This window comes from Notothenia coriiceps, unplaced genomic scaffold (assembly GCF_000735185.1).
Source record: "Notothenia coriiceps isolate Sejong01 unplaced genomic scaffold, NC01 NC01_scaffold00000496, whole genome shotgun sequence".
NCBI lineage: Eukaryota > Metazoa > Chordata > Actinopteri > Perciformes > Nototheniidae > Notothenia > Notothenia coriiceps.
In genome coordinates this window covers 346,258-358,763 of record NW_011333197.1, presented here as the reverse complement: position 1 = coordinate 358,763, position 12,506 = coordinate 346,258, and the positions used below count along the sequence as shown (strand labels likewise).

Genomic DNA, 12,506 nt, shown 5'->3' with positions numbered 1-12,506 from the left:
GACTCTTTCGCTGCTGAGGCAAGACACTAATCCAATTTATAGTAATTACCGTTATTACTGCAGCATTACGTTAGCAGAAAGCTACAGTTTCCATATTATTCAAGGGTTCTTTTAATTTTCTATTTTCTATGTAATTTGACCTGCCTGTCGGAGCAAAGCACAGCTGAATATACAAAAAAGTCAACGCTTCCTGTCAGATTGTTAACCCACCAGCACCTCTTGTCAGTTCTTTCTGCTGCTCCAGTTTATTTAAAAACAGCAGACTTGACATTCTTCTCAATCCCTTAAATCCAGTGTGACCACACAAGCCTGGGCTGTGCTTCCAAAGGTACAACAGCAAATATTCCACTTGTTTAAAGAGCCACACGGATATGAGGCTACTGAAGAAGCAGATGGTATTATGTTGAAGTTTACATAGTGACTCCACCCAAATAACTCAAGCAATGGGATGTAAACAGCATTTGCCACAAGAAACTGTGTGTCTCTGGGCATGACTTATTTATCTTACCTGTGTGAACAGAGCATATCAAAGTAAGGCAGCTGTAAACAAAGTGACAGATAACACAAGATTCATTGATAGGCTGTTATTATTTTCCTTCTTTTTTTTTTTAAATATACCATAGTTGGTTTTCACCAGATACACAAGCATATCGTCTTCAAAATGACAGCACAGCAGTATTGAATAAATGGTAATTGGTACATTTGGTACACAAACTGTTAACAGGTCGGTCAGTCTGAAGGAAAATTGTCTTTGTAATGTTGCCATAAAACTGGGTGTCTTTATCCTGCCCTCTGGTGGAGCATTGCAATTGTCAATTATCTGACAATTTTCACTGTTCTGTCTTTAGTTGAGTCTCAGAAAGCATTGAAACAATCTTTTTTTTAAAATCACAGTTAAAGGTGGGGTAGGTAAGTTTGAGAAACCGGCTCGAGATACACTTTTTGTTATATTCCATGGAATGCTCTTAACATCCCGATAGCAATGAATATCTTAAGTGCTTTGACAAAAAATCCATAAAAAAATGTCATCTGTGGAAGCCGTGGTACTGTAAAAAGCACGACCAATCATTTTAGCCAGCCCGGCCAGTTTTATGGCAACATCACAAAGACAATTTTTTCCGGTTGTGTATTTTCAAATTCTAACGCACTCGAGCTGGTTTCTCCAAAATTACCTGCCCCACCTTTAAGAATGCTAGAGTCTGATGTGTGGGTTCTACAGCCCTGCACTTTATCAGTGTGGGAGAGTGGTGATCCTCATGCTTTGACTCACAATAGGGTACGACACCATTGGGGTGGTGGCGTGACTCATGGTGATACCAGGCATCGGCTGCGTCATGGACACTGCCACTGATGCCACAGATACAGTCACCGGGGCCATAGAAACAGGTGGCGCCATTCCTTGGGCAATGGTCTGTACAAGAGCGGCTGACAGGGGGGTGATCTCAGGGTTGAGGTGAGGCAGAGGGACTGAAGGTTGGGCGCTAGTAGGGGGCGCTGAAGGGGCGCCGGAAGAAACTACCATATCTTGCTGGGTGACAGGCCGAGGTTGCAATCCAGCGCTGCTCAGGGTGGTGTGAGTCTGGGCAATGCTATGATTGTAGGAACCTATTGCACCCAAAGGGGGAACCAGACTCTGCTCAGTGGGCACAGGAGTGGAGGACATCGTCATCACCTTGCCCTGGCTGCGGAACTGGGCGTTCTGATCCAGAAGAACCTCATTTGTGGCAATTAGATTTGAAACCTGAGAAACACACAAGACATGGATTAGAAAAAAGTACAAGGCTCCATGAAAGTCCACTGTAAGGAATTCTGGCTTTGCAGCAGAAAAAAGGTTCTTATAAAAGTTGACTTTTGATTAATTATTATAACTGCTTTAGGTCTAAACATTTGCAGAGAGACATGTTTTCTTTACATTAAGTTTGTTCACCAAGTTTAAAACCCAGTTTTAGAAACTGCTAAAACTCTTACATTGATCAACAGTTAAACATAGGACCCTGAATATCTAACATTTCAGGTGCAATTCAAAAGATTATTAGAACGATTAATCGTTAACCAAAATAGTTTATGTTGACAAACCACTAATGTTTCTTCATATATGGTTATGACATTAGATAAGAAGTCCTGGTTTAGATGACAATGATTTGCTTCCACTACACAGCCTTCACAGTAACGGTACATTGCCTATAATTTGGTAGCGAGATATAAATGAAGTCAGTCCTTGTGTGACTCAAAATGACACAAACACTATACAACCTTATTTAATATAGTCCTTTTTACATAACCCAGTGTACAGTATAGATTACAATCATTCAGTACATGAAGCAAACAATAAGATGGATCCGATACAATAGCCCACAATAAATTCTACCTCTGTTGAGCTAATAAAATGTGATTATCTGTTACGACTTTGACTTTGTTAACACATTGTATTGCACTGTGGTATACTGTCAAATGTGGCTGTGTATCTGGTATTGATGGTTTAAAATAAATAAATAATGCTAAATAAATCTATATATATATGTGTGAATATTTTCGAACCTGGATTTCTCATAGGTCTATTTTCTTTTGTTTAAGTTCCAAATTGTGTTTCTTTTTATTTGACCATGTGTTATTCTAACCTGCTTCTTCAACTCTTCCACTCTTTTCCTCAGCAGGCAGTTATCTTCCTCCAGGAACCTGAACTCCAGAGGACGGGGTGGCAAGGTGGCATGAAGTCCCAGCTCGTAGTGCACACCTCCAGTCACATCTGCCAGGCGCAGCCCCTCCAACCGTCGCCTCTTCAACTGTAGAGCAGTGTGGTCCATAGAGGCCTCCAGAGAGCTTGCATCAAACAGCCCACTTTCAAGCAGAGGGTCATACACTGAGCTCCTTTCATACCGTCGTTGGCCTGTAGAATTCATGGACAGACAAGTGCTCATCCCACCTACACCTACCCCCCCAACTCCTGTGATACCGGGATCTCTGCAACCGCCCAGGATGGGGCAGCCCATCCCCATCATGTTACTTCCACTTCCACCTCCCACAAGTCCTTGCATTCCTCCACAGGGACCTCCTGCTCCAACACCTATCCCTCCCCCAGCATTCACCATTCCAGTGGGCCCTGGCCCTATCACGCCACCCACTCCAACCCTTGATGGCTCATATTCAAAGTCTTTTTGGACATGACGAAATTTACACTTATTGCTCCTCTGGCACTCTCCCTTTAGAAAGTCTCTGCAGATAGGGACTTCCCCACGGCTATGGGGGAGATCGATGGGGGACAGGCCTAGTCGTGCTGCAACTTTCCCTCTTAGTCTGAGGGGTAGCTCTCCTGTTTTCTTGTAATAGTCCTCATCCTCTTTAGATCCGTGGACAAAGCGGCAGTTGGAGCGCATACACTCCTTGTTCTGGTGGTCATGACAGAAAATGAATTCATTTTTTTGCACTCCCAAATCTGGAACTTCGTTAAAGTCTGGGTGTTTAAAGCGGCAGCGCTTTCCCCTCTTGCAGACATTGCGTATGAAGTCCCTGCAGACACCTCCTATTGCCAGTCCTGAGCCTTGCCCCCCACCTCCACCATTCCCACAACTGGTACCATTTCCGAGAGCTCCTCCTCCCCCCATGCTCCCAGAGCCGTTGCCACCTCCTCCTGAGCCCCCTCTGCCCTCGGCTGAGCCCCCTGCAGACCCAGGTCCTCCTTCCTCACCCAGACTACCCCCACTCCCACTGCCACCTGACAGGTAGGAGCTGTCCCGATCAGGCATGGCGCTTGGCCCAGCTCAAGGAGAAAACAGCACTCATGTGTGTGAGGGGGGTGGGCGTGACCTGCCAAATATGAAAAAAATACAGGTGAACAATACAGGAATAGTTACATTTTTTTCTTTAAAGTATTGCGATTTCCTATTTAATGATCTACAAGACAAATCATATAACCAAAGTTAGATGTTATCTTCACAGATATAGAATAATTTAGATGTGTATGACCCTGCTATGTCCATCATTTAATCTGTTATGGTTCAACTTTATATGGTTAGGGCGGAAATATTAGCACTGGAGAACACCTGGTAAATAATAAATAGTACTGTTGTTGATGTTGTTTGTTGTTGTTGCCACAAGTTTGGCAAAAATAACACAAATGGATTCACATCATGCTTAGCTAAATTGAGGGTAGCTGGCAATGAATAAGGCACACTCTCGTATCGTGTACCTGATTAAGATACCTTAACAGTAACCTATATTAAGATCGTATTAGCTAGCGAGCGGTGTCTAGCTAACTGGCTAAGTGCTAATGGTGTCTTACCAAATAGAAACTAGAAGCAGGATCCAGAGAATAGTCAAGGGACTCCCACGCAGAAACGTTCTGCTCCTATCCCCTAAATAATGATACAGCTGTCTCGACTGACAAAAGCATTAAGCTACTTATTTTTATTATTGGAAATGTCTTCGAGGCCCTTGGTGCTGTTTACCACATTTCCTAATGCATGAATGCTACCGACGAAGAAGACAGGCATCTTCTTCTCCGTTTCTTATGTGTGTTGTTCTGCCCTCTAGTGACGATAGTGATCAAATGCACTGAAGTATGTTTTTCACTTTGTTTTCCTTTTGACTGAATCTATCAAATCATTACACGGTTTAGCTGTTTTATAGAACACTTAGGCATTCCTCTTGCTAAGCGAAGCAGAGCTAAGTTAAAAAAAACAGCTTTGGAAGGGGCTTTATTTATTTGATACACTTTCACCACCAACCACCGATGTGCCTTATTTTTGGTTGAAATAGGCGGAACAACTTCTCAAAGCTGCAGGTAAACTAAACCCGTGCCTCGGGTTGGACAGAGTAGCATCCACGACTGAAAGCTGCTGCTGCTGACGTGTGGACTAGCAGTAGCATATATTATGCATGAAGATGAGCTGTTGAACCGCAATATCGTTGTACTTCCAGGTAACTTGTGTGTGTGTTGAAGTTCCTCATTTGTGCTCAGACGCCCAGCATGGCAGTGCAATGTGTTTTCCACTTGATGCAAGCCTTTTTTGTCCTGCTACTCTGCTTATCTGAAGCCTCAGAGTTTAGAAGAAATTACTATGATACTCTCAATGTTGAGACCACAGCCACTGACAGACAGATAAAGAAGGCTTTCCGCCATCTGGCTGTAAAATACCACCCTGATAAGAACAAGAGTACCGACGCAGAGAAGACTTTCAGAGAGATTGCTGAAGGTAAACAAGCCTGCAACACACTTGGCCTTTTACAATGAAATGTATATTAGATATATATACAGATGTGGGAAGTAACTAAGTAGATTTACTGAAGGAATGTACTTAAGTACTATTTTGAGGTACTTGTACTTTACTTGATTATTTCCATGTTATGCTACTTTGTACTTCTACCCCACCATAACTCATCGTGTACTTTTACTCCACTAAATGTATTTAATACCTTTAGTTGCTTTCAAAATGTTTGATTAATAATGTGAAATATAAACAACAATTAAATAAGACTTTAGTTACACATGGAGTAAATTCACAAGCTACCCTGCTGTATACAAAGTCATTCAAACTAGCTGTACCTATACCAGCTTTGATAACACTTAAATGCATCGATAATTATAATCAAAACATATCATATGTAATATTCTGAAATGGACCAATCTGCATAATGAGTACTTTTACTTTTGGTACTTAACGTTTATTTTGATGCTAATACTTTTCTACTTTTACTTGAGTAACATTTTAAGTTCAAGACTTTTACTTGTAAGACAGTATTTCTACACTCTGGTACTTCTACTTTTACAAGTACTTCAAGATCTGTACTTCGCCCATCTCTGTATATACGCTTATTTTACTAATGACATTGCTTTTCATTACGTTTAAAACAGCTATAGAGATAGCTAATTCTGATTCAGCTAATTCTGATGCAGTTAATACAACAGCGCTGCAATCAATCCAATCATCATGTAGGTTATAGGTTCAGTTTGAAAACAATTATGGTTTATGAGATTCAACTCAATTGTTATTTTTGACTTTGTTTGTGGTGCTGGTGAAGTGTATTAATATATTGCTGAGCCATATTGTAATGAAATGTCTTTTTATCAGCGTCACATCTACAGTGACAATTAAATTGTATCATCATTTTGTTTTCATTTCTTTAACGTTTTAAAAGAACATTATAACCTTTCTAAAATTATTGCAGGACAGCCTTATCATGCTGTATTGCTTTCAGCTAGGTAATACACTCGGAGTATTTCCATAGCTCTTTATCACCCAAAGAGTGATACCTTTGTTTTCTGCTCCCCTAGCCTACACGGTGCTCTCCAACAAGGAGAAGAGGAGGCTGTATGACCGTGTGGGCCACGAGGCTTTCCTAAAAGAGGAGGCTTCTGTTGACCCTGAGGATGAAGATGAATCAAGCTTCCACTTTCATTTTGAAGACCTCTTCCATGACTTCAATGATAGTCCTTTTGTGGAGGAATCAAACTTCCAATGGAGCTTTCATCAGGATGTGGAGGAAGAGGATGGTCCATATGAACAATACAGTTTTGAAGGGCCTGGCTTCAACTTTTATTTTGGAGATGATGATGAAAATGAAGACTTTTACTACTAGATTTCCCATATTTTAATCCTGTATTCTGTATGACTGTTTTAATGTGTTGTCTTTTAGTGATACCAAAGTCTTCTTATTAAATTGTTACGTCAGTATCTGTGTCCTTTATTCAGTATGTCAAATTTCAGGTAAATAGACTAATGTAGCTGTTTGTTTACGATAAAACTTGTAAGTTGAGTGGTTGTTTACAGGTTTGTTAGGTTGACAGTTGGGAGAACTCATTGGATAGTTGTGCCACTGTTCCTGTGTGGGTGTGTTTAAGGTCCTAAGTTACTGACTAACACACCATTTACTCATATTTTTCCCTGTGCCAGCACTTTAGATCTGGCACTGTTTTACTCTATTTCATACAGGACCAGTGTGCACTTTGACCCAGAGGATATCCTGTGCATTCTCAGCAGTTGGAGCGAGAGCACACTAAAGCCAGCACAGGACAAAAGATCTTTACAACTTAATGCACTTTTATCCAGATACACGGAGAATCAAGCATTCTAAAAACAGATACAACAGACTGGAATAACAAACTTACAAGCTGGAAAATGATGGTAAGAATGCCTGAAATTTTTGTTTTTGACAACCTCTATGTGTCATATGACTTTTACTCCATGGAAACATTCACATATACAGTGTGGAGTGGACTGAGTGAGGGTTTTACGCCCTTTATATTTAGCTTGCATACCAATGTAGAATTACTTCCAGCTGTTGTATTAATAGAATTGCTAGCCACATTTATTTAATTACAGGAAGAAGTGAAAGAAGTGACATCTACTCTTAGTGTCGACATTCAAAGCATCAAGGTAACAGAGATGGTGAAAGACGGGGACACACTTACCTTCCTTATTGAATCTGAAAAGGTGAGAAAAAGATGAATGTACTTACAAGCTTACAATATGAAATGCATCTTGATTAACAGGGAAATCCAGTTTTGTTCAGACTAAATGTCAGTGGCTTTGGATTAAAGTTTCAGCAAAATGAAACGTTATGTAATTATGGTATTGCAAGAACAGAATGTTACAATCGCATGTTTCCTCTGGTCTGTGCCAGCTGTCTGGGACCGGGGTGTACCATGTGGACCGGACTTACGATGATTTTGAATGGCTGCAGCAGCACCTTTTCTCTCAGGAGGAAGTGTCCGGGATACAGGGAGTCATAGTCAGTACTTTTTACCATCTGTGCAAACATTTCTGATAATAACAAGAAGATTGCAACTGAAACATCTCCAGTTTGTGCTTTGTCAGTGAAATGACAAAGCAAGATGTGGATTCTGTAGAACTGTTGAAAACTTCCTCTTTAAAGTGTGAGTGTTGCTTCATGTAATCTACAACTAATTACTGTAGCTGAGCCTTTGTTTATAACAAGTACAAGGGAATGATGTATTAACACACTTTTCTTACTGACAACATCACACACTTAAATGTTAACTTTATGTACTCACTGTTAATGCTTCCTCCTTTTGATTCCTTAAGCATATTATCCTTTCCTTTGTTATGAGGTAGCTGCTTTTAGGTCTGCCATTCTGTCGGCTGGCCCCAGTACTGTAGAACATTCAGTAAAAACGTTGTTGTCTGAATGGATTTTGTTTGAAGAAAATGCAACAGTACCCTGACAGGATGTTTTCTTTTTGACAATAACTTTGAAAATAAATCTTATTTTGACAAAAACTATGGATATTAATAACATTGTACTTTTTTTGTCTCTTGAAGTTCCCTCCTCTTCCAGTTAAGGCTCAAGTGAATGCATCTGCCAAGGTTATAAAACAGCTTGGTGAGTACAACCTAATTATTTTTCTCAAAAGTAAGACTTCAAATGAAAACAAACCAAATAGATTTCCAGTTTCTGTGTCTTTTCTGTAACACAGTGTTGAGTGTGATGAAAATGTTGTTGTTTTCCTGCAGGTATCCTTGGTTTAGGAGAGTGGCGGGCGTACTGTAAAGCCATGGAGACTTTTGTCCGGCAGATTGCCGCACACAGCATACTCGGCAAAAATAACGCTGTGGAGATCTTCCTGACCAGCTCAGATGTGAGTGGACACAAGTAAACAGCAGCCTGTTTTTTGTGGTACCCTTTTATGTTATGTTATAAAAGGGTACAACGTGATCCCCTTTTACGAGAGAGGCAGATAATAAAAGGTTAGACTTTCACCGACAATGTTGCAGAAGAGAGTATAGAGCATGTGATAAATACAAAACCCTTTATATATGGAGGACTGAAGGCTAGTTTCACCAGAACTAGTGTTTTATTTATGTGCAGGATGTCAAATAACAGCTGTACGTTTCAAACCAGCTCCCCTGTGATATCGAACATATATCAGTGGTGGTAGTTACCAGCTAACTGTCTAATACTCTGATGCTGAATACGTTTATATAATCATTGCTTTATCATAGTGTAATTGTAACAGTCTACACATTTTTTGACTTAAAAGAAGGGAGTGCCAGAAGTAAGACGCAGCTATAGTGGAACTTTGTCTCTACATAAACAAATGGGGGGGATACAAAATTAAACAGGCTGGTGAAATGTCACAAAATTAGTGCATGAAATGTTGTGGAGGAATCTAAAGGGGGAAGTGAGGTCCTCGCAAAACTCTGAGTCTGCTTGGTGTGCCTGCAAATGGCATCAAGAGGTTAAAATAATTCATGCCAATAAAGCATATTAGATTGAATTATTTTGATACCTTTTGTTTAGGCGGGATATTTAAACAAAAAAGAACTCCTCTTGTACGACTGTAGACTTTAACAAAGAATTGTTCCTCAGGTGCTGCACGTGACACAAACCATTTTCATGAGAAACAGGATGATATAAAAATAATAATAATATCAAAGTAAAGAGTGCACAAATTGAAGCAATGTATCACAACTCTGTATCATAAATGTAATGTCATAACAAGTATACACTGAGAAATATTGCCTCTAGACTGTAAAAAAGTCAGATTTTGTGTCTTAGACGTTTCAGGGTTATACTTGTCTGACTGAGTTTCATTGAGTCTGCAATGCTGTGTATCAAGCTTAAGAAATATGGGACAAACATATATTCTGATGTTCTTATAGACTTCCACTCATGTTTGGAAGATTTCATAAAACTTTGTATTCTTTTTAAACAGTATTAGTATTAAAATATGTTGTGCTCTTGTGTGTAGCCGCCAGGCAGACAGAGAGTAAGGAAAAACATTTTCAACCGCCTGAGTCAAGCCATGGAAGGGATGAGGAAAGAAGGCCATAAGGTACACAACTGAGACTTATACAATCAGAATGTACAGCCTAATCACATGCATTTTAGTTTAAACCACCATAATATCTATGTCACAGGATGTGGACGAGTTCTTTCAAACTGAACGTGATCATAACCTTGTTTTTACGGGCTGTGCCAAGACTGCAGCTGAGGTGAGCCAGTTAGTTTTTTGTTTGTATATGTCCTCCTCCTTTTTTATTTTTTCATTCAACCAAAAACACTATGGTTGTTTTTTTACTTTTGTCTTTCTTTCAGAGATTTTTGGATGTGGTGCAAACTGAGCAAAGTAAGACAACTTCATTCAAACTTTGGTTCTCATTATTTGGTGTTATTTAGGATTTATTTGTGCTCAGATGCAACAGCCGAAGTCTAAAGGAGGGTGTGTTAGTGTATTAGTGTCCATCCACAAATCAATGCAAAATAAATGTGTCTGATGTAAGTGTGTGTTACATGTTTTATTTTGTAGAAATAGCAGTTGCATGTGGGCACTTCTCAACTGCTCTGCGTCTCTGTGTGGAACAGGGAGAGGATCCTGACAAACTGGATTTCTCTAAGTGAGACAATAAAAGCTTTGGTAGCAGGCCAAAATCCCACACACTTAAAATAAATACCTCTCATTGTGTACAAGTAACAATAAGAGTATGAAAAACCTTTAACAAAACTCTCTTCTGACAGGGTTTGTGTGAAGCTGTCCGAAGTCTTTGATTCTATACAGGTAAGTTGTTTGGCCTTTTCAACAGGAATATATTCTCACAGCAATGCCCCATTGCTTTTTCAAATTCACTGCTTAAAATGTGCTTCTGTTTGGGCAGAAAAATGTGACAAGTGTCGCTGAGAACAACGTGAGTACTCTTGGGCTGGGCCTGGACCTGGAGTCACGTTACCAGGAGGCAGAAAAGGTGTGTCTTCTAGTTCTAAAGTCGTTTTATATTCATGTTATAAACCTTGAATCATGGCCTTCTATTGAAATATGACATGTCATAATGACACCATTTACTAATATAGTGTGCATGTGATTATAATGTCAAAATCAGGAGATGCTCTACAGGAGGACTTGCAAACTAGTGGAGTTAGAGACCACCAGAAGGAACGCAGAGAAGGCCAAACCAGTAAAGAAGGCTGCTGTGAGTACTTTAACATCAACTGTCTCATCACAACCAAGATAGGTTTTTAAATATTGAAGAAGTTTTGCCTAAATAATGAACAATAAGTCATCTGTGGGAGCTCTCAGATCCGGGTCTTCTCAAAAGGAATTGCAAACAGGAAACCGCTGCTCATGATGGATCAATTATTTGTCATATCAAGAAGAAAACTCCCTTTTTCACAATAAAAGCTTAAGATAATGATATTTATATTACTTACCTTTAGTAAAAAGTGAAATAAAGTAATGTGTTGCCATACCACACTGTGCAATAGGCTATATCATTCTTTCATGTGACCAGCAGGTGTCAGTAGTGCTCTGCTGATGTGATTCAGTAGAAGCGTATAGAGCAGGAAAGCTGATGAGAGGATGTTTAATGCAAGTATAATATCTATGAAGTATGTAATGATGATAACTGCTCCGCCTGTTCATCAGATGGAGGAGGTGAAGAAAGCAGCAGAGACGGAGTTTGATCACATATCAGGAGTGGCTAAAGAGGAGGTAAAATACCATATTTCAAGCAGGATTCTCTTTTCCATCATGTAACATCCTGTTTGTTTTTGATTAACCAACCAAATGTATTGACATGCATGTTGTGTGCGTCCCTCAGATTGCACGGCTCCAGGCTGCGCGTGTGAAGATGTTGCAGCAGGCTCTGGTTCAGTGGTGTGAAAAGCAGCTTCTTACCGCCAAAGAAAGTGCTGACCAGTTCGACCAGCACCTGCAGGCCTTTAGAGGGATGGCCTAGTGACCCCACTCATAATGAAGCATCCTTAGTGTGTCTAAACATAGCATCATACACCCCAAGCATGTCCTTCACCCTATTGTGCTGTAGTCTAATGCCTGATCAGATTAAATTACATCCAGTGTAAATAAAGAAATGTAAGTAAAAGAGAAAGGGAACGCTTCCTGATAACAGCATCCTTATAATGTGTACACACTCACCTTAGTTCTGACTCTCTTCAATCACACTCATAAAAATAAAGCCCCAGTGCAAATAATGGTTTTGATTTCCTTGCGGTGGACTCATTGTCTGATGAGGCTATTGCGTGTGTATTTGTACCATACTATAGTTATACGTTTGTGCTGAGATTGTATTCTGCTGCTCTCCAGCCACCACATAGGCCAGGGTCACACCAAATAAAATGTGATGAATTGATTCCCAAAGTACCTGCTTGCCTTTGTGTGTGTTTCTTCCTCCTGGATCGTTAATCAGTTGGTTTGACAGCTCCTGCAAGGACATGGCAGCAAGGACAATGTGCTGGCTTTTGGTATGGCTTTCGAAACTATTCTGGCTTTTTAATATATGTTAATCATCTCTATCTGTTTTCCATATGATTGTATAAACCCTGTAGTGAGGTCTGGTGTAAAACCTAGGACGTACCTAACCGAAACTTCTGCTCACGAGCACAATGTCATCCTTTGCTTCTCTGTCTGCTGCGGACTGCAGGTCCATATCTCAGCACTGCTATGTGCTGCAGCTCATCTTTTCCGGCCTGTAATCTCTCTGTCGGGTGAATAAGGAGGAGTGGTTCCCATTGGAGGAAATGAGTCAGACAGAGAT

At 40.2% G+C, this 12,506-nt stretch overlaps 3 protein-coding genes across 6 annotated transcripts; 2 read left to right on the top strand and 1 right to left on the bottom strand.

The window, feature by feature from the left end:
- Nucleotides 1–1,003: 1,003 nt before the first annotated feature.
- On the bottom strand, nt 1,004–4,524 carry zc3h10 (zinc finger CCCH-type containing 10). The gene is made up of 3 exons (XM_010782241.1): nt 4,280–4,524; nt 2,619–3,804; nt 1,004–1,741 (listed from the first exon to the last, which is right to left on the bottom strand). The coding sequence occupies exons 2-3, from the start codon at nt 3,741–3,743 to the stop codon at nt 1,232–1,234; spliced, it is 1,635 nt and encodes a 544-aa protein (XP_010780543.1). The 5' UTR covers nt 3,744–3,804; nt 4,280–4,524; the 3' UTR covers nt 1,004–1,231.
- LOC104955032 (sorting nexin-6) lies at nt 3,745–12,112 on the top strand. Of its 4 annotated transcripts, XM_010782266.1 has the most exons (16): nt 3,745–3,828; nt 4,756–4,917; nt 6,891–7,121; nt 7,320–7,430; nt 7,621–7,728; nt 8,280–8,340; nt 8,472–8,596; nt 9,710–9,793; nt 9,879–9,953; nt 10,057–10,087; nt 10,268–10,355; nt 10,477–10,516; nt 10,614–10,700; nt 10,836–10,925; nt 11,378–11,443; nt 11,553–12,112. In XM_010782266.1, exons 3-16 carry the CDS (start codon nt 7,116–7,118, stop codon nt 11,688–11,690), a joined length of 1,110 nt encoding a protein of 369 aa, XP_010780568.1. In that variant the 5' UTR covers nt 3,745–3,828; nt 4,756–4,917; nt 6,891–7,115; the 3' UTR covers nt 11,691–12,112. The 4 variants fall into 4 exon arrangements, with proteins under 4 accessions (XP_010780568.1, XP_010780581.1, XP_010780562.1 ...); XM_010782279.1 differs by lacking the exon at nt 3,745–3,828 and having other exon boundaries at nt 4,573–4,917; nt 7,352–7,430; XM_010782260.1 differs by lacking the exon at nt 3,745–3,828 and having other exon boundaries at nt 4,573–4,917.
- On the top strand, nt 4,726–6,671 carry LOC104955024 (dnaJ homolog subfamily B member 9-like). The gene is made up of 2 exons (XM_010782251.1): nt 4,726–5,192; nt 6,272–6,671. The coding sequence occupies exons 1-2, from the start codon at nt 4,967–4,969 to the stop codon at nt 6,574–6,576; spliced, it is 531 nt and encodes a 176-aa protein (XP_010780553.1). The 5' UTR covers nt 4,726–4,966; the 3' UTR covers nt 6,577–6,671.
- Nucleotides 12,113–12,506: the final 394 nt, after the last annotated feature.

What these genes read in the sequence shown, in the direction of transcription:
- zc3h10 (XM_010782241.1), bottom strand. Translation starts at nt 3,743, where the DNA reads ATGCCTGATCGGGACAGCTCCTACCTGTCAGGTGGCAGTGGGAGTGGG. An exon ending in TGGAAGAGTTGAAGAAGCAG is followed by an intron (nt 1,742 to 2,618) that starts GTTAGAATAACA and finishes TGTGTTTCTCAG; the next exon opens with GTTTCAAATCTAATTGCCAC.
- LOC104955024 (XM_010782251.1), top strand. Translation starts at nt 4,967, where the DNA reads ATGGCAGTGCAATGTGTTTTCCACTTGATGCAAGCCTTTTTTGTCCTG. An exon ending in TTTCAGAGAGATTGCTGAAG is followed by an intron (nt 5,193 to 6,271) that starts GTAAACAAGCCT and finishes CTGCTCCCCTAG; the next exon opens with CCTACACGGTGCTCTCCAAC.
- LOC104955032 (XM_010782266.1), top strand. An exon ending in TCTTCCTGACCAGCTCAGAT is followed by an intron (nt 8,597 to 9,709) that starts GTGAGTGGACAC and finishes TCTTGTGTGTAG; the next exon opens with CCGCCAGGCAGACAGAGAGT. An exon ending in AAGTCTTTGATTCTATACAG is followed by an intron (nt 10,517 to 10,613) that starts GTAAGTTGTTTG and finishes CTGTTTGGGCAG; the next exon opens with AAAAATGTGACAAGTGTCGC.